We start from the raw sequence: 21,688 nt of genomic DNA on the forward strand, positions 1-21,688 counted from the left end.
CATATGGGGTAGAAACTTAGCACTTCACATTACACTCTAATCCTTAGGATTTGTAGTCTGTCAATAGCCTCTCAACCTCCTCAAACATCGGAGAGGAGCTCCTCTTCAATTTTTTTAGGGAAGGGGACGGCTGTACACAGGCTATAGGATTTGCTGCCCAGCAATCAGATTAGTATCAATAAGCATTTTTATGATAATCTTCAAGGGAAAGTATTTTTAAAATTATCAGCAACGTTTCAGCACTACTTCTAAATTTGAGCATTCGAGCACTACATTGTATTTTAAACACTCTTTTGAAGCCTAACCATCGAAAATCAACTGCAAGTATATTACAAGATAACTTCCCTTGTGGATTTAAAGATTGTGACTTAATCTGGTCTCGCCTCAAGCAATGGACTGAGGGTGAGTTCCATTGACCCTATATTCCGGAAGAAGAATACGTGGAGTGATGATTTATGACAGGTGTTTGACAATTTTAAGGAAGCTACGGTCATTGCAGCCAGCGGATAATCATGATTTACCCATCATCCATCTGGAGAGTTAGGCAAAGCGGAGGAAATCATAACGCAGCAAAAAATATTTAAAAGAGTATTGTTTTTGGGTGGATTTCAACTGATCGAAAGATGTTTTCATCTACCGGAATCAGTCCTCAGGTATCTTTTGAATTTGATCGCTGAGAGAAATATAATAATTTGATTTTTGTTGGTCAATTTCTTACCATGTCGAATGCATGTTTTCATTCACCTATACTAAAAGGTTCCGGAAATTTTACAGAATTTAATTGAATAAGTGTTTTTTTTTTCATTGAACATCTCCTTGTTCCAACTGATAATGTAATATCAGCCCTATGGACCAATGTAAAACGACAAACTGTACCGGCTTTACAAAGGAGCAAGGATGGCACAGTTGGTTAGTGCGCGGCCTTGGTGCAAGAGGTCCTGAGTTCGATTCCCGGATCTCGCATCCTTGTTTCGACTTCTTTCCTTTCCGTGTAGCTAAGTAGCTTTAAATACCCGTAAAACGGAGCACTGATGGAGAGGGGGGAGTAAAATGAGCGCACCGTCGACCTCAGGTTTGTCAGTTGAATTACTGTTACGAGTTATCGACGTTAAATATGGTTGCTTTACTTTACTTTACTTTACATGTATTAAACCGGAAGGCAATAGTTACGTCTCCAAGAATCTTTATGTCGAGCTGGAAAGAAAACATGCATTTGTTTTATTTCAAAGGTCAATCATGCTCCTGTCCTTTTGCAGTAGACCTGTCATCATTCCTTTGAGAGCTTTTGAACCAAAGTGCATTTGGAATGCACCATTTCAAATATACAATCATGTACCCAATACCTCCCCCCCCCCCCCCCCCCTCTTGGATGAGGTTGTTTGAAGGGATTATTAGTAAATTTCCAGCTGACATCTTTAACCTTGCTATTTTTTGTTTGTATTGCACAAAATGGTCTTTCTTTCTGAGGAGAAAAAGAGATGTGAGATGTTTGCTTATTTCTGAGGCGCCCATTATGTTGGTCCTTTGATCATGTTCTTCTTAAGAGTAAATTGTTAAAGGCCACATGCCAGTTTGGTGGGAGAGCGGGTGGACTTCAGATGGAATGGCCTAATTTTCTGTATTTATAAATGTGATTATAGGCTGGAGGAATCCTACCTCAAGTTACAGCACTGCTAAACAACTTAAAAAACACATCCATGGGAAGATATATGTCGTACGCTCAGAAAAAAAGGCACCATGCTACAAAAGAGAAATCTAGGACAGAACAGAATACAGTAGCAGAATCGTGTCCAGACAATGTCCTAAAAGTGAGTTCAAACAAGTAACTTTAAAGGTTTTTTTTTTCATAAACATTAATTTTGAAGCACAGAAATTGGTCCTAACATCAAACGAGTAGAGCATTCTGCCTGATCTACTCATTTGATAGAATAAAATTTCTGCACTTTATTCACTCACCTATGTAGCGCCACAGGTTTTTCTAGAAACTAACCCTTTTGGCCTAGCAGTTTATTGGATTCAAGTTATTGAAGTGGAATAAGGAAGATAATCATATTAAAATATGCTAAAAATCGAACCATTCTTAAGCATAGTTTAATAGTATATTCTATTCTATTCTAGATAGTCTTTTTCTCCCTCCTGTTGTTGTTATTGTTATTGTTTTGAACTGTTGTTGTTGTTGTAGTATAATTTGTACATTTGATCTTATTATTTTTGTAATAAGTAAACTTATTTTTGACAACAATTATTGAACTACTTCTTTCAGGTTTTAAGAAAACAGCACAAAAAGAACAATAATAGTTTTAATTATACAGTTGAACTTTGAGTTACTGTATGGCATTGTGACAGATAACTTTGTAAATTATCTTAGAGGGGGAGATTCAGAAAATTATTGACCTATCAATGTTAATATTGATATGTATCCAGGATTCTTATGCAATGTTTCTGGATGAACTTGGTGTAACGTCGGTTCCAGCTGAAGTATTGACACAGCTTTCCAATCCTCTGTCTGTCTGTCAATGTAACGCAAATAACAACAGCCCATGGAATGTGTCCTATGTGTCGTCAGAATCTTTCTTCAAAAACAAGCATGGTGAGATGTATTAATAATAATTATTATTTTGACACATTCAGCAGTAACTATGTCTTTTAATTGATTTGCTTTTAAACATAGCTCTTGTAGGCAGTGTGGCCCAGTGGTTAGGGCGCTTGCTTTGAGATCCGAAGATCCTGGGTTCAAGACCCGCTCTGACCACTTGTTGAAATTCATCCCGTATTCCCCGGTTCAGCTTTCCAGCTGCAATTGTAAATAGCCAACTGGTTTGCCTCTGGCCAGTCGGAATTCTTAACAGTTCTTGTTGTTCTTTTCCATCGTTTCATTGTGTTTCATTGGCCCTGAAAAGCCCCTATGGGGAGTGGTCAATTAAGTATTTATTGTATTATATTCTATTCTATTCAGCTCATCAATAAAGATGGAAGGGGTCAGGAAGTATCCATGGGATTCGCAGCCAGTCAAATCATCCTCCACCCAATCTAGTTCCTAGAGTCCACTTTTCTTTTAGTCAGCACCAAGAACAGGGACTCTGGCTACTTCCAATTTATGCACAGTCACAGACTGTAACTGTTGACAACCACTACTGTTTCAAATTTATGAGCATGTGTGGACGAGCTGGAAGTCCTTGATTTGTGGGCTTCCTACCTTGGAAGTGGCCAGAGTCCGTGTTCTTGTTGCTGACCAAAAGAAAAGCGGACTCTGGGGATGACATTGTCCTCCACCATGACAGACATTGCCATGCTCAGCAAGGGGGTAGAGAAAGAAAACCATTAGACACTACTTGCAAGCAAGCAATGTGATCAGAAGGAGTCCTCTGCAAAAATTCCTGGTCTACCTTACAGGATGACCAGCATTTTGTGCCACAGGCTAACCATGAGCATTCTGTCATTTTGCCACATTCATCACTTTTTTACAGCTGCTAATAATGGAATGAATTCCCTGGGGAGGCATTTGCAGTTACATGTTCAGTAGGCTAACATTCAGTGTATTTTCTCACTAAGTGCTGCCATGACATGGGTATAATTTAGCACCATTCTCAGAATTAATCGTATGACATTAAACAGAGATATATACATGTACATCATTATTATTATTCAACACATTGTGAGAATGTCCAAATATGTTCATAGCACGCTAAATATTTGTCGTGTGTACTCAGCAGATATCCTGGGATGTACGTAATTTTGTGTGTCGTGGAGAAAAATGGTATTTTTTCCAGCTTTTTTTCCCGATAAACACAAAAAAATTGTGCTTTGTCATCAATATGTTGAAATATAAAACAATTAACAATTATTCCTCGAGCGCGAATGGGCTATTGACCCAGAGGCCATGAGGGCGAGAGGAATAATTGTTTTAGTAAAATCCAACTAGTTGGTCAAAAAAATATCGAGACAAAACATCTTTCGCTAGTTAAAGCTAGACTTTAATTGTTGTTTTGGTTTTCAAAGCCGGCGCTTTTCGCTACTAGTGGGCTATAACAAATAGCCTACTAGTAGCTCAACCAATCAAAACGCAGCATTGATAATAGACCACTAGTTGGATTTTACTAATAATTATTCCTGCTCAATCTTGTGGAAAATCGCCTGATTTTAGCCAACTCGACCTACAGCCTCGTTGGCTTAAGTATAAGGCGATATTCCACGTTAAATAACATGATAGAAGTTTTACCTATGTACTCTGTTGTTCATGTATTTCTCATAACAGGGTTTTCAAGTTTAACATTGTGCAGGCCCAATCCTTCGAGGATCAAGTCAACGATCTTTACCTCTTTTACAAAGCTACCCTGGTTACACACATCATGTAAGTTTTCTTCAAACGTAAAACATGTGCCTAAAAGTGTATAAAATGCTAAAATGTCGCTGCCAGAAATACAGTGTACAAATGTACATGTTCCCTACAAAATTAATACCTAACAATAAATTTTTTGTCAAGAATGTTTTTTTTGTTTGGTGGTTTGATGTTGAATTGAATAATTAATGGCGACTCTCTGTGGTTTATTTCACATTTCAAATTTCTGATTTTGTTGTTTGATTTATATTTTTGTTACATTAAATTAATTGTAGCTCATAACATTGGTGTGAGACGAGGTTATCATTCCATTTCTTTGAGACGAATACAGCAGCTTGAGGAAAAAGCAAATGCAGAAGAAAACAATCCTAGGGCACAGGCAGAATATTTAAAGGTTGGAACCTTCAGATTTATTTTATAGGGTATTTGAATGAAAATTACATTTTAATATTACTACTTTTAATAATGATTATGATTGTAACAACAATGACATGAGCTCAGGACTGTGGTGATTTTTACAAGTGTCATAATAAATTAATGATTAGATAATTATTGTTTAACAAATTAAAAAGAAAAATCTTTACCGTGCTTGTTTCCTTTATATTGCATGCAAACTAGGTCATTACAAGAGTATGATGTAAGTCCCATAGGTAAATCACAGAGTTTTCTATATTGGTAGTAGTCTTTTCCATTCGGCTGGCGGAATATCAGAATCCAAAATTGAAACATGGCATGATAACATTCTGTAATTTCCAAGTTTACTTTTTAACTGTTTCTTTGTGTTTTCTAATGAAGGCTTTAGTCCAGGAGGATCCTAACTATGTGATACAGAGATACGAAAGTGGCAAATATGCGGTCGATGACTCAGTCACTAAAGAATACTTACTGGTATTGATTTTTAAATTTGTTATCTATTTAGATCCTTTGTCACTCTAATCAGTTATCACTTTCAAATTGTTTTCTCCAAATTCCAAAAGCTTGTTTGCATGACGTGCAAAATTTTGATTTAATTCAAATTCAAAGGCTGTATCTTTTGAGGAAAGGTTTTGGATGTTACAGCCCGCCTGTATTCATGTTGAATATTGACCTGTACACCCCAGAGAACTGAGTCAAGAAGAAAGTGGTGTCAAAGACTCACTTCATTGAGAATGCAACCGAGTCTTGACTTTCAAGGGAAATATGATGTACAGGAAATATTGACTTAAAAAACTAGGATTTGATGAACTTGTATTTTTTATGGTAGTCTTGAAGAAAGTCCTTCTATCATTATTTTGTTCAACTTGATTCAAAATTTTCCAGAAAAAGCAAGTTGAAGGATGATTAATGAAATTTTAAACTTGGTAGTTTAAATTTGATTCAACAAGCATTCAGGATTGCTCACTCATGGTGATGGTTTGATTTTTTTCAAGGCCTTGGTTTTGGCTGGAAAAATGGGAATTCCTAAGAAAATCAAACAGGTAGGAAGCTTCTTAAATAATTGTCAGACAATTTTTATGCTCAAACATTGCAAGTTTATGTCCATAAAGTCCACTTAAGTTTAAAAACGGACTTATCTACAAGGCTCAAAATTATATGAAAAAGTAAAATCCAAACGTTTTCAACACTAGGTCATCATCAGAGTGAAAAAACGCAGTCTGCATATTAATTTTTATATTATCCCTATGAAGTTCCTGATCGGAACAGTTTCACAACGTAGGAGTTAATTTGTCTATTCAAGCTTGGCTTCAATTATTGTTGGATACTTAGGCCTTCAATTATTTTGCACTGATGAAAAGATTCATCCATGTCTGGTTCCCCATAGCATGCAGTGATGCTGCCTCCAGATAGTAAGAAAATAATGTGCACAAAATAATGTCAAAATCTTTTAATTTTGCCAATAGTTCTGAGTGCAAAGTAGTTGAAATGCCTTATAATGATTTACGCTCTGGACTCTTCACAGAAGCAGGGCAGTCCTCCTTTGCCGGAAACAACAACAGCACCAGTGGCAGCAAGCATTGCAACTGGAACAGAAGACAATCCTACTTATGTTATTATGCAAAACCAGAAAGGTAACAACTGTAAATGCACAAAAGCAATTATAGTTTTTGCAAGTTACATGTACATGTATTTACTCTTGGGACTGTGTCGTGCTTCACTGAACTGTCTATTTTCTATTGTTTTCATGCAAGTACATGTAATCCCCAAAACGTATGGCATATGGGTATTTATTATATGGCTTGTGTTTGTAACTGATATAACGCGCACTCTGATTGGCTACCGTAAACACCGGCGTATAAGCCGCACTCGCAGATAAGCCGCACCCCGAGTTTAGCAACTTAGATTTTGGAAAAAAAAAATGTGAAAGAAATTAAAATATATCAAAAGTGGAGTCTTGACAAAGATGTCTTACATGTAAATGCACTGTTTCTTCGAGTTTCTTGCACGTGTCAACCGGCGTATTAACTCACTAACATTTTCAAACAGAGAATACTCGAACTCTTACCTATAATTTTGACTCTCTAATAGTATGAAAATCCGACTAGGACATAAATTTGATCTTTCGCTGGCATTTTTAATCCAGTATTTTTTATTCCTGTCCATTTCTCATTAGAATTTACATGCAACAACACCTGATAAACGTTACGGTTCTTTTTAGCTTAGTAACCAGGCATTCTCGCTCGTGGTGGAATGGAGATTCCCTGCCACGTGAAGTTCACCTGCTCAAGAAAGGCAATGTTAAACCGGTTAAAGGAGATCTTTTAACGAAGAAGGTTTAATCATTCTGTAAGCTCAAACAAAAACGGCTCTTTTAGGAGCCACCAAACTTGCAAAAGCAATGATCAATGCATATTGTGGTATTGTTTTATGAAGTTCTTATTAATTTGCTGCACAGGTCTATTTTCGCTAAACTTGTTAATTTATGCAAAATTACGGCGTGGTGTCTAGATGTTCTCGCAGATAAACTGCATCCCCGATTTGATCCGAATTTTTTGAGCAAAAAGGTGTGGCTTATTCGCCGGTGTTTACGGTAATTGTGACTGAATTGTAGGGCATTATTCTCTTGTAATGCCCACGGTCCGATTACGGGCTTGCAAAAACAAAGCAAAAGGTAATTAAAAAGCCATATAATAAACTACTTACTAATCGAGCTAGCTCGAGCCGTACTGGGGAATATTGGTCCTTGGTCATTTTTGGACGGACCTCGCTGCACGCGGTCCGTACTGCCACGACCTCGGGCCAATATTCCCCAGTACGGCCCTCGTGCTCAGTTAGTGAGAAGTTAATATCCTCTCTTTATTTTAATCTTACTCCATGTTGTTTTCTTTGCAAAGCCACTGATAATTTTTGATTTTAAGGTTAAAGGTGCTATTACACTCGATAATTTTGCAATTTTGTGGCAAAACTTCCCACATAACTAAGACGCTAAGCGAGTCATTGAGCCAGGCTGAATGGTAAATTCTATTGGGGAATCAGAGATGTACTAACAAAAAACTTGCAAGATGAGAACAGGGTATTAGAGCAAAATAGAAGAGAAAGGGTACAGAAAAGATTGTTGTCAGTATTCCTTTATCACATCTTCTTTAAGTTTATTTTTAAATAGTCCTTTGGCTGGAAGATTTGACAGATTCATTGTAAGAATGGGTCCCTGAAATTGAACGTTGAATTTTCCTTATTCAAAGCATCTACATTTTCTCGTTTACGTTTAGGTGCATTTTTCAAGGAGCAACTGTGGAACACCTTCAGATTTCTCATTGCACTGTTTCTCGTCTTGTCCTTGATTGAAGCTCAGCTGCAGATGAAGAGTAAGTTTTAAAATTGTTTTGTCACAATTGCATGTATTGCATTTTCCTTTCTTTAATCCGTGGGTGGAGACCTCTATAGGCCATTCCAGAATTGCGCAGGGAACTGGGGCAAGTTTCACGTTTGAACCAATCGATAAATTGACACTATCACATGAAAGATACTGTAACATTGAGATTGGCCATCTGTCCAAGTTTGATGCTTTTAGGTCGAACGGAGACGAAGTTACGAATCTCAACGTTATCTTTCATGTGATGGTGTCAATTTATTGATTGGTTCAAATTTGAAACTCGCCCCAGTTCCCTGCACAATTCTGGAATGGCCTGTACGAAAGACTTCGACATTTGTAAAGTAAAGGCATGGGCTCCTTCCAACAAATAATATTGATGCTAGTATGGAAATCTAAACTTAGCAGAGACCGAAAGGTAAGAATCTGTTCTACTGTAACTGTACAGAAAGAGTTGGACGCTGGTCCCTGCATTCGAGAAACAAGTAGAAACTGGTAAGGCTACTACATGTATGTACCACCCCTTAACATAAGCTGCAAGGATCCAGTATCCAACAAAGAGCTTTAGAGTGTGACCTTCCTCCAATTTCAACACTACTCGCAGCCTGCTCAAAATATTTTTGGGGAGCAGGGCATAAGGAAAGTGGTGATGGTTCTGGTGCTAAAGGCAACCAAGCGAGTGTCCAAAGGACGCAACCTTCTAGGGAGCTCTGGGGGCATGCTCCCCTAGGGGATTTTTTAAATTTAGACTCTCACAGACTGATGCAATTTAGTGCAGTATGGGGATTTAAAGTGACGAAATTTCACATAATGGAATTGACACTTGCATGGAGTCTCATAAGAAATACTGGAATGTTAGTTAAATAAACATTTCGTGTGTGCAACGCAAAAAAATACTGCAGACGTGAATTTGTATGTCGCTTTTTTCAAGCTTTTATAATATATCTCCAGTGACTTTATGTTAGAGCTAAAAATGTGTTGTGTCTGACATTTTCTGACTGGAAGGAGACAGTCAAGCTTTCTGAGGAGGCGGCTCATTGAGCCGTCAACCGGCCAGTTTTGAGAAGGCTGTACTCCAAATACATGTACATGTATGCAGACTGCAGTGTAGAGGTCAATTCTTTGAGGAAAAAGGTTGTTATCCATGTTGTGGAGATTAATGCAAAAGTGATTTAGTGGCTTTTATAATGGTGAGAGCCAGCGTTTCTGGGTTTCCAGGCCTCAACATTAGTACATTGTAAATAATGTCAAGGCCTGGAAATCGAGTACCGGTAGGTTCAGCTTGTTGGATTTTCCTCTCTGCTCCAAAAGATAATTATTACTGGCTGAAAAAAATCAAACTTTTATGATAACTTCAGTCCCTTTCATACCTCTCCATTTTGTGTAATTGGATTCATTGTTAATAATATTATTGTTTTGACATTGCACCGGTGCCTTAATCAATCACCATAGTAGTCAATAACTCAAAATCTTGTCGTTATTGTTATCTGCAGTGAGCTCCAACCAAAAGGACATTCAGCCTGACAGCTTGGACCGAAACACTCGCTTCACTGATGTGCAAGGGGTAAGTCACACCATGACTCTTTTCTATTGTGGTCACTGGCGTCATATGCGCTAATGAAAGCGTTGCCTTCTACAGGTGGAAGAAGCCAAACAGGAGTTAAAAGATGTGGTTGAATTTCTGAGGGACCCTGAGAGGTTCAAACGCCTTGGTGGAAAAATGCCGACAGGTGAGTAGCAATAGCAGCTATGCAGGTGAACTCTAAAATGTTAGGACCTCTCAAACGAAATAGTAGAGGTGTTTCTCAGTGAAGTCTGGAAAGCGTTCTAATGAGTGGCTGGAATGTTTCCATTTTGTGTCTCATTAGGTGTTCTCTTAACTGGCATGCCTGGAACGGGGAAGACTCTTCTTGCTAAAGCTGTCGCTGGTGAAGCAGGAGTGCCATTTTTCTTTTGCTCTGGCTCAGAATTTGATGAAATGTTTGTTGGTGTTGGTGCTGCAAGGGTTCGGAATCTCTTCTGTAAGTAGAATTGCTGTTCATCGGGCATCAGTTGTTCAAGGGCCAGATAAATTAACTTTATTCGGTGGATAAGTATCCAACAGTTTCAATCTGTGCAACAATTTTAGTCTTTGCTCATGTAACTGTGAATATATGCATACTCTAAGCGCATCTACATGTACAGTAAGTAAAGGCATGTACTTGCAATAGGAATGGCACCCATTCCTGCCATAACAATGGGAGAAGCCACCTTTGGGTTTACAATGTACTTTTGACTGTGGCAGCCTTTTGTCTTGTCTTGCCTTGTCTTGCCTTGTCTTCATCCTTTATGCTCTGGATAGTGACTTACAGTACATGTACTGTATCCACTGGATAAAGCTAGCCAGCTTTTGAACAAATGGCACCACAAGTTCCATGATTTTTCCTTTGAACATACATACATGTATGCAGTAGCCGGATTAATCAAGTTCTTGTTTAAGGTGAAATTTGCTTTGAGAGAAGCCAAGCCGCTATCCAGGAAATTTGGTCATTAAGCCTGCGAGTTAAAGGCTTGAATGGACCATGTCGTTGGCAAATCGACCTGGTACAAGAAAAACTTGTATCTGAAGCAATCATTATTATTTTTGTCTCTTCCTTTTTTTCTTTCAGCTGCTGCTAGAGAGCATGCGCCATGCATAGTGTTCATTGACGAGCTGGATGCTATCGGAGGCACCAGAGTAGTGCATGATCACCAGCCCTACTCGAGAATGACCCTAAATCAGCTTCTTGTTGAATTGGATGGGTAAGTCATAAATGGAGTCTTGGAAAGTTTGCATATGGGAGCAATTAGGCCATTGAACAGTTGACTTGTTACTGTTCTTACTTCTTGTTGTGATGGAGACCTCAGTTCTTTTCTCGTGCAGATTGAATTGTTCTAATGCTAACTACAGGTTGCCTGTATTTTGCCTAAGACCAGTGACAAGGTTGTAGGGTCCCTTACACTGGGTTTCTACAAAAGTGTGGGACCAATAAATCAATAAACAATAAGAACTCATAAATGATCAAGTATAAACAAATTTCGAAGTCTGATCTAAAACTGCACGTGGATGCAAGTCATTAAAAATATCTGAAACTTTAGAAAGCTAAGGTGTGAATACAAGCCGAAGGCGCTTTTATTAAAAACTACTGCAACCCGGCTCATAAGGAATTGTGTATTAATTTTTGTGGCTGAGAACTGGTCAACGAAAAACATACACAGACGTACATGTAGTTGGGAGTCTTTTTTCAGAACGGTGGGCTAGGCTGACACCGTCTTGGTTTGATCTTCAACCGAGGTGGCATGAAACGGAAAGTGCTACCTTGCTCTTCCACTTGCGTTTGTGTTGCCTTGGGTCATGTGCAAACGCAGATGCAAGAAAGGAAAAAAATATGTTCTCGTTTTTACCCTTGCTTTTGCGTAGCATGTGTGAACAATGCTCGTAGGGACTGTTTACAGGAGAAAACTCTCCCAGGCGCGAGTTCCATGCCGGGGTGACTACTTGATTTCGTATCATGTTTGCACGATGCCTGTGGGATTTCATTGGATTGACGAAATTTACGCACGCTACCCGTTCCAGTCCACGGAGAGGTCAAGTTCTTACCGAAACGATTTGTTGTTCTTCGTTTTTATGACACTGTTCTCGATCCGGTGTAACAACCGGGGTGAACTCGCGCCGGTATAATATTTTCTGTTGGTATCTTGCAAGCGAATGCAGAACCACGAGCACGAGAGGGACCTGGGGTGAACTCGCGCCGACACGAAAAGTCGCCCCGGAATCATGTAGGCACCATCTAATACGGTTAACTTGAGGTCAGATGGTTACTGTAAGCACCAAAATGGTCAATGTTATTACGTATCTCAAGAAAACGGTTCTTTCTGTAGAAAGTAAAGAAGCGCAGTGCTGATCTAATGTGATTTTCTCCGTTTCAGTTTTGACAAATCCGAGGGAATTGTAGTCATTGGGGCAACCAACTTCCCGGAGATTTTAGACAAGTATGCTACTTTAATTTGTCTTGTTCGCATCACGCTGTCAAAATTAAAGTGTGTATCGTCAAGGTTCGCCTGAAGAGGCTCTCGTCTTCAGCTAGTCGCCAAGGGGAAGGAAAGGAAAGGAACTTTATTTAAGTGTCTAATCTTCTAGCGCTGGAAAACTAATTGGGGACACTGTAAAATTGAAACTAACAAATCAACGCAAATCGAATCAAATTTTGATTTTTGAGGAAAGGGGAAAACCGTAGTACCCGGGAAAAAAAACCGAAGACGGCCACTAGTAGTTCATCCGTTTACTATAGTTTGTTTGTTTGTTTGTTAGCCCATCTTCAATAAAAAATGATCTGGGGAAAAAATGGCCGCCGTATGGTCAATGCAGAAATAAGGACTTTAAGATCTACGACCGCGACGTGGACGAAAACGTCACCTCAAAATATAACTTGCACTTTTAGAAGCATTTCTCTGTTATTTTATCTCTTTCACGTCGTGCCATATGGTCGAAGTAGCCTTATAGTAAATTGAGTGTGATCGGTTTTAGAGTAAAAGTAGCGATTGAAAGGTTCACATTTGTGTGCTCACGTTATCACGGTCTTCCAAATTCTCAAATTTGTTGATTATTTTTCTTCTGTTAACCAATGCCGGATACTATTTTTTTGTGTCGGGTCTTTGCTGTAGCCTTCCAGCCTCGTTTTCTTAAACTCCCTTAGGTCCCAAGCAACAGACAACAGAGCTACCGTGTTCTGTCAGCCTACACTGTAGGGGTAACCGGTCGACTCTGGGGCGGAACGACCTGTATTCCACTGTAGGCTTGTAGCAAAGTTAGTTGTGTATTAAGTAACATTCGTGTTCTCCACACAGGGCCCTCATCAGACCGGGTCGATTCGACACTAAGATCCATGTTCCCATGCCCGATGTCAAAGGTCGGCATGACATCCTCAAGCTTCATCTGAAAAATGTTCAAGTTGCTGATGGTGAGATTATTGATTGTGTTATCGCCTGACCCCATCTGTTGCCCCGCGCTCGCAAAGGATGGAAAATGCTTTCTTTTCGTTTCATGAAGTCCTTGTCGCAGCGGTGTTAATAGAGCGAGTTTCAAACGAGTGTTGTGAAACCAAAACCAAAGTAATTACTTTGGCCAATCAAAAAGGACGGAGACAATCCAAGAAACCAATCAAAACTCGAAGTAATTATACGTAGCCGACACAAAGCGCGGGAAAATGTGCACGCGCGAGCCACGATTGGTTTTGGCTTCACTTCTGATTGGTTGAAAAAGTGGCGCGAGAACTTTGAACCAATCACTGAGTTAAGTAATACAACACCAAAGCAATTCGTTAATTACATGTACTTTCGGCACTCAATTGAAAACCGCTCTATGGGGAGGCTGTGTATTATACAGTAAATGGTTTTGCTCTGGGCCAGTGTGAAGGGGAAAAGGTTCTGAAGCGGCTCTTTTCCGTTTGGATGTTCCTAAAATGGTGGTATCGTCCGGGCGGTCTAGCACCAAGCTTATACTTTTTACTAGAATTTGTCTTCAAGGGCTCCAAGCCCTTAGGTAAACATATGCACGAGTTTTAGGCGGCTGTCAGCCGTCCATGCTTTGAAACTCTGCCATGCAAGATCGTACTTCATTTCCGCAGCACTCATCGATTTTTCTGTTTGTAAAGGATACTCGCTAATAATTTCTAATGCTCGTAAAGAAGTTCGTGAACTTAAAGGAAAACACTTGTTTTACTGCTCCGCATCATAAGATCATTCCATTTGAAAGGGGGGTGTGTGTTGTGTGTGTTGGGGAGGGGGGGGGGGGGGCAAAACAGAGATTGGGGGAGGGGTTGTTGTTTAAAACTAAATGACTGGGAGGAGATTAGCTCTTGAAAACTTGGTGCTATTTAAGGCTACGTTTTACTTTTAAGCTTCTTTGAAACTTTGAGTGACAAAGAATGTGATTTTGACTCTTAATGACGTTTAATAATTACTTCTTTTGCAACAGATGTCAATGTTGAAGTCCTTGCCAGAGGAACTGCAGGTTTCTCAGGTAGGGCCCGCGTGTTTCATTTGCAAGTATTTTCAGTTGTAACCCTTTATAAAAAGGGGAACCTTTGCTTACATTTTAGCCTCATTAGCGCAAGGCCATAGCTGTCGCATCTTTCATAATGAGCTATCTCTTAAAATTTGAACACGATACACCAGATAATCTCTTAGCAATGAGGCTTTGACAATGTGAAATTTTACAAAGCATGTATGGGATCATTAGGGTCTTTGCCACCCAAGAGTTTAGTAGTTTTTGATGGCTAATAACTGGTCTCGTTAACAGAGCTAAAAGACTTAAAACTGGAGATTTAATTAAGTTTAACAAGTTCTTTAACCTGCTGTAATCAATTTGTAAACAGCACGACGTCTTCTGTGAGTAAACTCGTATGTTAATGAGACAAAATGTAAATGATGACGTCAGCAAAGATTTCCTTATATGGTCAACTGGTGGTCTTTAGCTAGATGGATTCTTTTGCATGTTATGTCGATTTGATTTTTTCCCGTCGCTGCTCATAATTGTTGAGCGCATTCGAGTTTGTTCATGTAGGCAAGGCGCTATGACGTAATGACTTATCGTAATTTATTAACATGAACTCTGGCGCGTGCATTGCTTGTCTTCAGGGGCTGACCTCGCTAACTTGGTAAATGCTGCAGCCATTTATGCTGCGGCCGAAGGCGACCAGAGCGTCACAACAAGACATCTTGAATTCTCAAGAGACAAGATTCTCATGGGTAAGTGACCTTGCGAAAACATTTCGTCGAATAGAATAGTTGCGCCCTTACGTTCGGACTGGAACGAGCTTGCGATAGAGGCTAATGCCGGGGAAGGGGAGAAGCAATTTTTATCAGCCTCGATATCATGCTTTTTCCAGTCCAATCGCAATAATATGGAAGCTGTCTATGTATATTGAAGATAAATTATGCTCGCAAACGAAAGATTGATTGAGTTACTAGTGATTGATTCGTCCAGATGTTTGTTCCGTTCCAAGAATGTCACCTTTCGGCCTTTTTTGTCTTAGTTGTATAGCAGAATAATTGCTACCTGAAGCTAGTTTAATGGCCTATCCTCCACGAGTTTCCTATAGTTCCGTAGTTGGTAGAGCATTCGAACTAGTGATCGTAAGCCGGGTCGGATAGGTTCGGCACTCGGATCTTTTCCGAGTATTCCCGAGTCACCAAGGATTTTTGGATGTGGATGGTCTTCCACCAATAGACCACTTTCTATATATTAAAATTCAGCGAGGCCTTGAGGGCACAAACAAAAGAAACTGAATGAACATGCTTATTCATTTCTCTTATTTGTGGCCTCTAAGCCTCACTTTAAAGCTGAATTTTAATATATAGAAAGTGGTCTGTTGGTGCCAAACTTGAGTTTGGAACCCCGTATTACTTGTAAGGCTGTGGTATTTTAGGTAGGAACCCTGTTTCTGAGTCACTTTTTTTTCCTGGGGCAAATTCGGAATGAAAATTCGTCTGTTGCTTCGTTTGTCTTGTCGGCACTTTTAGTGGAAGGCAGTTTAATGCAAGAGGTCTTGATATCTTCATCGTCATTGTTTTCTAGTACCTTGATCAATGTTGTATTTTATCATGTAAGGTCAGTTGCGTATGAAACCGAAGCTTTCTTAACGGACACATTCGTTTGCAGACAGTTTAGCGTACAAAAGTCAGTTGGGCACTCGTTGAATAGTTGATACCTTCAATTGAAACTTTGAATTTTCACATATCCGTGAGCGGATTTTTTTTCCCTTCTTTGCGAGGGTGTCTGATTACGGGGAGAAAAGGGGAATTGAAAGGAACTTTAGTTAAGTGTCTGGTCGTTCTAGTGTTGGAGCACTAATCGGGGACACTGTAAACTGAAATTAACAATTAACGCAAATCAAGTCAAATGTTGATTTTTGAGTAGAGGGGAAAACCGGAGCAGTACCCGGAGAAAATCTCTCGATGCAGAGTAGAGAACCGACAAACTCAATCCACATATGACATCGAATCCGGGCCACACTGGTGGGAGGCGACTGCTCTCTCTCACCACTGCGCCATCCCTGCACCCTCTAGGACACTGCTATAAATAGGTTGTCACACTGCATTTCGATTTCTTTAAAATTTTTTTTACAAGGTCCTGAGCGGAAAAGTGCAGTCATTGAAGCAAAAAACAGAGAACTTGTAGCATATCACGAGGGAGGACACGCCCTTGTTGCTCTCTACACTCCGGCAGCATTGCCAATCTACAAAGCAACAATTGTACCTCGTGGATCTGCTCTTGGAATGGTATGTACAGGGCTCGAAATAACGAAAAAATCCAGTCGCATTTTGCGATAAGATACGAAAATTTAGTCGCAATTTCGCAAATTTTAGTCGCAAAATCGCCGCGCTGCAATGTGTTGTCAGCGGTTTAGCAGAAAAATATGAGCCCGCAGTACTTGTGTGTAAAGAAACTGCTGAAAATGGCGAATGATCGAAGGAATGGAGCTGTGCACGTAACATCGCAGCTAAATTACTATACAATTACGCTGCCTTCAGAGAAAATTCACAGCAAGAAACAAAATAATTTTGTCATTTATTTATTTGTTTGTTTATTTTAGCAAAAGTAGCAGCAAAGTGGCAACTGCTAACCCTTTTGTTTCGAAAGAACGAAGGTGACAACAAGTCGCAAATTTGCGACTTCTCCAGATATTTTAGTCGCAAAGGAAAAAATTTAGTCGCAAATGCGACTGTATTGGTCGCAATTTCGAGCCCTGATGTAGATGGAGAATTGTCAGTCTCTTTAATGACACAGTCTGGAAGGTGGAGCGATAACTTTTTAAGTGATTTCTTTAAAAAAAAAAAAAACTTTTTAAGTGATTTCTTCAGTGAACATGGAAAGTTTCATATACATGTACTAAAACTGCGAAATAGAATGAAGTGAAACTTGGAAAGGTATCAGTTAAGTGAGCTGTGATCGCAATTTCAGCAATTGCGTAGAGAAGCCTGAAAATTTCAGGACATCAACGTGGCTTGAACCCGTGACCTCGGAATGCCGGTGCGACTTTCTGACCAACTTGGCTATGAAGCCACTGATGTTGGGAGCTGGTCATTTGTGGGTCCAAAAGTTCCCGTGATGAATGAATCAACGAACGGAATGATATATGAAATGAATCACATCTTGAACTGCCGATATGAAATCAAGTGAGCTATGATCCCCGCATTTATGAACGCAATTTTAGCACTTGCGTAGAGAGGCCTGAAATTTTCAGGACTTCAACGGGGTTTGAAACGCGTGACCTCGCGATGCCGGTGCGACGCTCTAACCAACTGAGCTACGAAGCCACTGATGTTGGGAGCTGGTCATTTGTGGCTCACTTGATGTCATATCCGTAGTTGAATATATGATTCATTTCATATATCATTTCGTTCGTATCACAGTTAGTTGAGCAACATAAATTGCCTATCACCTCAACACGGTTTTCCACTTTATTTTTTTCTCCGAAACCGTCCCAAATACATTGTGTATTTTTTAGAACCTTTGGATTGAAAATTCACTTTTTAACTTCTTTGAAAGATGGAAAATTGGTCATACTTTGATCCATAACCGAGCAATGAAGGGGAATGGGTCCGATACCAGGTTGACGTCACAAATTAATTTCCATCGCAGTTTTTACAAAGACCAGCAAACTGCAAAGCAGTCTATGACGTCAGCCCGGTCATTCCATCGACTTCTGTTTCGACTTTCCTCTAATCCGTGTAGCTGTAGCTTTGAATACGCGTAAAACCAAGCATTGACGGAGGAAGGGGGGGGGGTAAAAGGTGCGCGCTAAACGCCGCAATAGGGAGCTTACGAAATGAGGACGGTGACGGCAACGAGGACTTCAGTTTAAAATACGACTTCGCGTTATTCATATCACTACGAAACTATTTCATGTCGTTTCGCGTTAAAAATGTGTAGTAACTGTCGAGGAATTAAACTGGTATGAGTGAGTTGGAAGCGTAGAGAGAGAACTGCAAATTCATCGTCATGTGCTAACGTCCTCCACAGAACCTTGAATTTGGTCATTTCACGTCGTCATTTAGGAGATGACGGCAACGAAATGTACCAAAATGTAAAACGCACGTGCAGAGCCTGCAGAGCCATTGTTTTTGCCCACGAAACCTATTGCTTTGTAGCGTCGTCGTTGCCATCGGCGTCGTCGTTTCGTAAGCTCCCTAATAACTCACGTGTCACCCTCGTAAAATGAGGACCTTTACAGTAATGTACTGTGAATCATTCCTCGGTTAAGGTTTTTGAACCATTCCTAAGCGATTAAGCGTTTTCGTCCAACATGGCGACAAGAAGTTGAAGTCTTCCTCTGCAATTTTTAGGTTGCCCAGTTGCCTGAGAAAGATGAGCTGAACTGGTCAAGGGCACAGCTTCTTGCGAGACTGGATGTCGCGATGGGCGGACGAGTTGCCGAGGAGATCATTTTTGGAAAGGAAAACATAACCACGGGTCAGTATTAAGCAGCCATTATTTCGTGATTCGCAGGTTTCGTTTGTTGTGCAGCAACGTTCAGTTTACGTACAGACCCGTTGAAGATTAAATTGACTGAAAGTCTTAAATGCGTTCGAGAGTCTCCCGTACCAGAAATAGCGACAGAAGTGGTCCATTTGAGCGACTGTGAGATTTTCAGCACTTTTAAGTAAACGGAGAATCCGGAGAACGGAGGTATTTAAAAATACCTCCGTTCTCCGGATTCTCCGTTTACTTGTGCGCACGCGTGGCTTTCATGCAACCATTCTCGTCCCCAGAGTCCGACTTTCTTTTGGTCAGCGCCGAGAACACGGACTCTCGCCACAGCCAAAAATACGCCCGGTCACAAAATTTGGGGTTCGGCGTCGTTTGGCATCTCGGAGGGAGAACGGCCTTCCTGGTGAACTAGTCAATTCACGGAAGAAAGAAAGAACGCTTAAATGATTTGTTACAGGAACTTGCAGAATTATGCAACTTAAGGTTGGCTTGACAGGTCAGGATGTTTAATGTTGTGGAGCGGAATCGTTCTTTGGAGCCTTTTGAGTCGTTTGTTAGTTCATAAGGCCACGTTTTGCCCCTGGTTGTCCAAGATGTTGCACATTAAACAGGTAGTAGCAACTAATTGTAAACGGTATCGCGTTTCAGGGGCTGCAAGTGACATGGAATCCTCGACCAAGCTGGCACGTGCCATGGTGACTATGTATGGCATGAGTGACAAGGTAACCCTCCTCTCTTTTCCCCTTCCCCCCCCCCCCCCTTCCTTCCCCTTCCCCCATAACCCGTGCGGAAGAAACCCAACACCTTTATTTCCCACTCTATTGAACTGGTCTCCCACTTTGCGTCCACTCTTTAGTTAGAGAACCCCCACCCTAAACTGGATATCAAGAGAACATCAAGGCCTACTTGGTGATTAGGGACCCCACCCCTACCCCGTAGTAAGGGAAACCTCACGTCAGTCACATCACCGTCTGCAAAAAGTCATCCCCATGTATTCACTGTGGTGGAGAGAACCTACCCACCCATATTGTGTTTTTTTTTTTTTTTCAAAAACCGCTCTCTCATCGTTTGTTTAAAACACCTCTCCATACTCTCTGATGCGCAGAATTGTTCTTCTTCCCTGTGTGAACTACAACTCTGCCCCCTCCCTACAGGTGTGTTAAATGCGGGTCTTATTTGCGTGTGTCCGTCCATAGGTTGGAATGATACAAATCAAGGATGATGACAAATCGAGTCCAGAGTTGCAGGCACTCATTGAAAATGAGGTCAAACAACTTCTGAAGGTAATCAACTTGTTGTTAAAAGAAAACCAACATTTGCCTTGACTTACGTTGATTGTTGATTTCCAGGGGCCCGTTTCTCGAAAGTCCCGAAACTTAACGGGCCATTTTCGAGCGTAACAATTCCCTCTGTATCTCAAGAACGGAGAGGATTTAAGTCGTCAAACTTCACAGTTAGGTTTCTGTTTGTTACCTTGAAAACACGTTAAAAGATCGGCTTTCCTGAAGAAGCGGTTGGTAGGTTCACAAATGGCTTTTCGGGCCCGAAACGTTTTCAGAAACTTTTTAGAAACGGGCTCCAGTAGTGTAGCAGCTCGCGTAAAATGCTAATGTTTGGTATTGTGAGCAGCTTCTTTTGTTCTTAAGTGTAACACATTAGGGCCCTTTGTACGAGAACCGCGGCTTACTCAAGACGCGAGCACCCCGTATAAATGGTACAACGACTTCCTCAAACCGCGGCTTATCCTGGCCTGGGAGTTTATACTCGTGTAAATAGTTCCTTTCGCGTATTATGAAGCCGCGGCTTATTTTCTCTCGTATAAACGGCCCTATTGTTTCAATTGTTCAGTCTTTTGTTTTTGGCTAGAGTAGCAAGCCAATCGCATTATGCGTTACTAAAGCTGCTACAACACCCTTAATTTCAGTTTACAGTGTCCCCAGTTTGTGCTCCAGCACTAGAACGACTAGACACTTAAATAAAGTTCCTTTACCTTCCTTTTTTCCAAATTAGGGTTAGGGTTTACGTCAGATGCAATCAAAGAATTTGTTATTATTAAGTATGGCTGTCTGAACATTGTTTTGGCATCGTCTTGCCAGGAAAACGATTTCAAGCGAACCAAGTGGCTTGGAAACTTGAGTTTGCTAAGCGTAAAGTACGTTCGCGACTTCTTGAGCTCGCGAGTTGTGAGTTTTGAAATTGGCGTTAAAAATTTACACGCGCACAATGATTGCCTCATTTGATTGGCTGTCTCTGTTGCGACTGGCGAAACACATTGTTAGGCACCTGATGAGAAACACTCACGGCACATTTTTTTCTCCGTAGGAGTCTTACGAGAGAGCAAGGACACTGCTTCAAGCACATTCGAAAGAGCACAACCGTCTAGCCCAAGCTCTGTTGAAGTACGAAACACTCGATCTGCAAGAAATCAAAGAAGTTATTCAAGGAAAGAATCTCTCCAGAACACTCTGACGCGACAGTTACTTAGGAAAAAGGGATAGGGGCCTTTTTTCAGCCACAGTCGACTGATTTTTTTTCATGTTACGGAAATCCGGTTTAGTCGGAACGCCACTGGGCGGTGTAAGCTTTCTAACCCATACCCTGCTTGGCAGAATTTGCCTTGATTTTCCTCTCTGGAGGCCTCTCCGCGGATCTTTTCGATCTAAGGCAGATAATATTTTTTACAGGTCACAGGTCACGGGTCATCAGAGAGAATTAGCATCACGTTTACGTGGTGCGGCCAACCACGGCTTGCCGTTTCACATTTCACGTTTCACATTTCACGTTTCACGTAAATTAGAGAGGAGGTTGTGACTGCAGCTTCGCGTGACCTACGGTAACTCGAGCATTTAGTTACTAAAAAGCTAAACCAAAACTCGGAGTCTTGTTTAAACATTGTTTGTAGAAAAAGACGCTATATAAAATGAAAATCCTTACCTATCAAGTTTTGAGACTTTCGATGTAGCTGTTTTGTCGGTCAACAGAGAGTCACCGTGAGTTCATGAAGAAAATTACGACAAGGAGACAGTTATGAACTATCTATAACTATAAA

The 21,688-nt window shown here is 40.5% G+C and overlaps 1 protein-coding gene across 2 annotated transcripts in view; it reads left to right on the forward strand.

Annotated features, from left to right (window-relative positions):
* Window positions 1-533: 533 nt before the first annotated feature.
* LOC138012408 (uncharacterized) overlaps window positions 534-21,688 on the forward strand; it is a 22,702-nt gene continuing 1,547 nt past the window's right edge. The window contains exons 1-23 of one of the 2 annotated variants that reach the window (XM_068859154.1): window positions 547-653; window positions 844-1,072; window positions 1,641-1,808; window positions 2,425-2,590; window positions 4,256-4,351; window positions 4,615-4,733; window positions 5,135-5,227; window positions 5,749-5,796; window positions 6,279-6,387; window positions 8,026-8,121; window positions 9,620-9,690; window positions 9,766-9,856; window positions 9,995-10,147; window positions 10,775-10,907; window positions 12,075-12,137; window positions 12,993-13,105; window positions 14,122-14,166; window positions 14,784-14,894; window positions 16,276-16,427; window positions 18,495-18,621; window positions 19,288-19,361; window positions 19,836-19,922; window positions 20,962-21,688. The exon at window positions 20,962-21,688 is cut by the window's right edge and continues 1,547 nt beyond it. In XM_068859154.1, the coding sequence (XP_068715255.1) occupies window positions 1,698-1,808; window positions 2,425-2,590; window positions 4,256-4,351; window positions 4,615-4,733; window positions 5,135-5,227; window positions 5,749-5,796; window positions 6,279-6,387; window positions 8,026-8,121; window positions 9,620-9,690; window positions 9,766-9,856; window positions 9,995-10,147; window positions 10,775-10,907; window positions 12,075-12,137; window positions 12,993-13,105; window positions 14,122-14,166; window positions 14,784-14,894; window positions 16,276-16,427; window positions 18,495-18,621; window positions 19,288-19,361; window positions 19,836-19,922; window positions 20,962-21,108 (2,205 nt within the window). In that variant the 5' untranslated portion in view covers window positions 547-653; window positions 844-1,072; window positions 1,641-1,697 and the 3' untranslated portion in view covers window positions 21,109-21,688. Of the gene's footprint in view, window positions 654-843; window positions 1,073-1,640; window positions 1,809-2,424; window positions 2,591-4,255; window positions 4,352-4,614; window positions 4,734-5,134; window positions 5,228-5,748; window positions 5,797-6,278; window positions 6,388-8,025; window positions 8,122-9,619; window positions 9,691-9,765; window positions 9,857-9,994; window positions 10,148-10,774; window positions 10,908-12,074; window positions 12,138-12,992; window positions 13,106-14,121; window positions 14,167-14,783; window positions 14,895-16,275; window positions 16,428-18,494; window positions 18,622-19,287; window positions 19,362-19,835; window positions 19,923-20,961 lie in introns of both variants that reach the window. The other variant, XM_068859153.1, reaches the window with a different exon arrangement.

Source organism: Montipora foliosa, chromosome 8 (genome assembly GCF_036669935.1).
Source record: "Montipora foliosa isolate CH-2021 chromosome 8, ASM3666993v2, whole genome shotgun sequence".
Lineage (NCBI taxonomy): Eukaryota > Metazoa > Cnidaria > Anthozoa > Scleractinia > Acroporidae > Montipora > Montipora foliosa.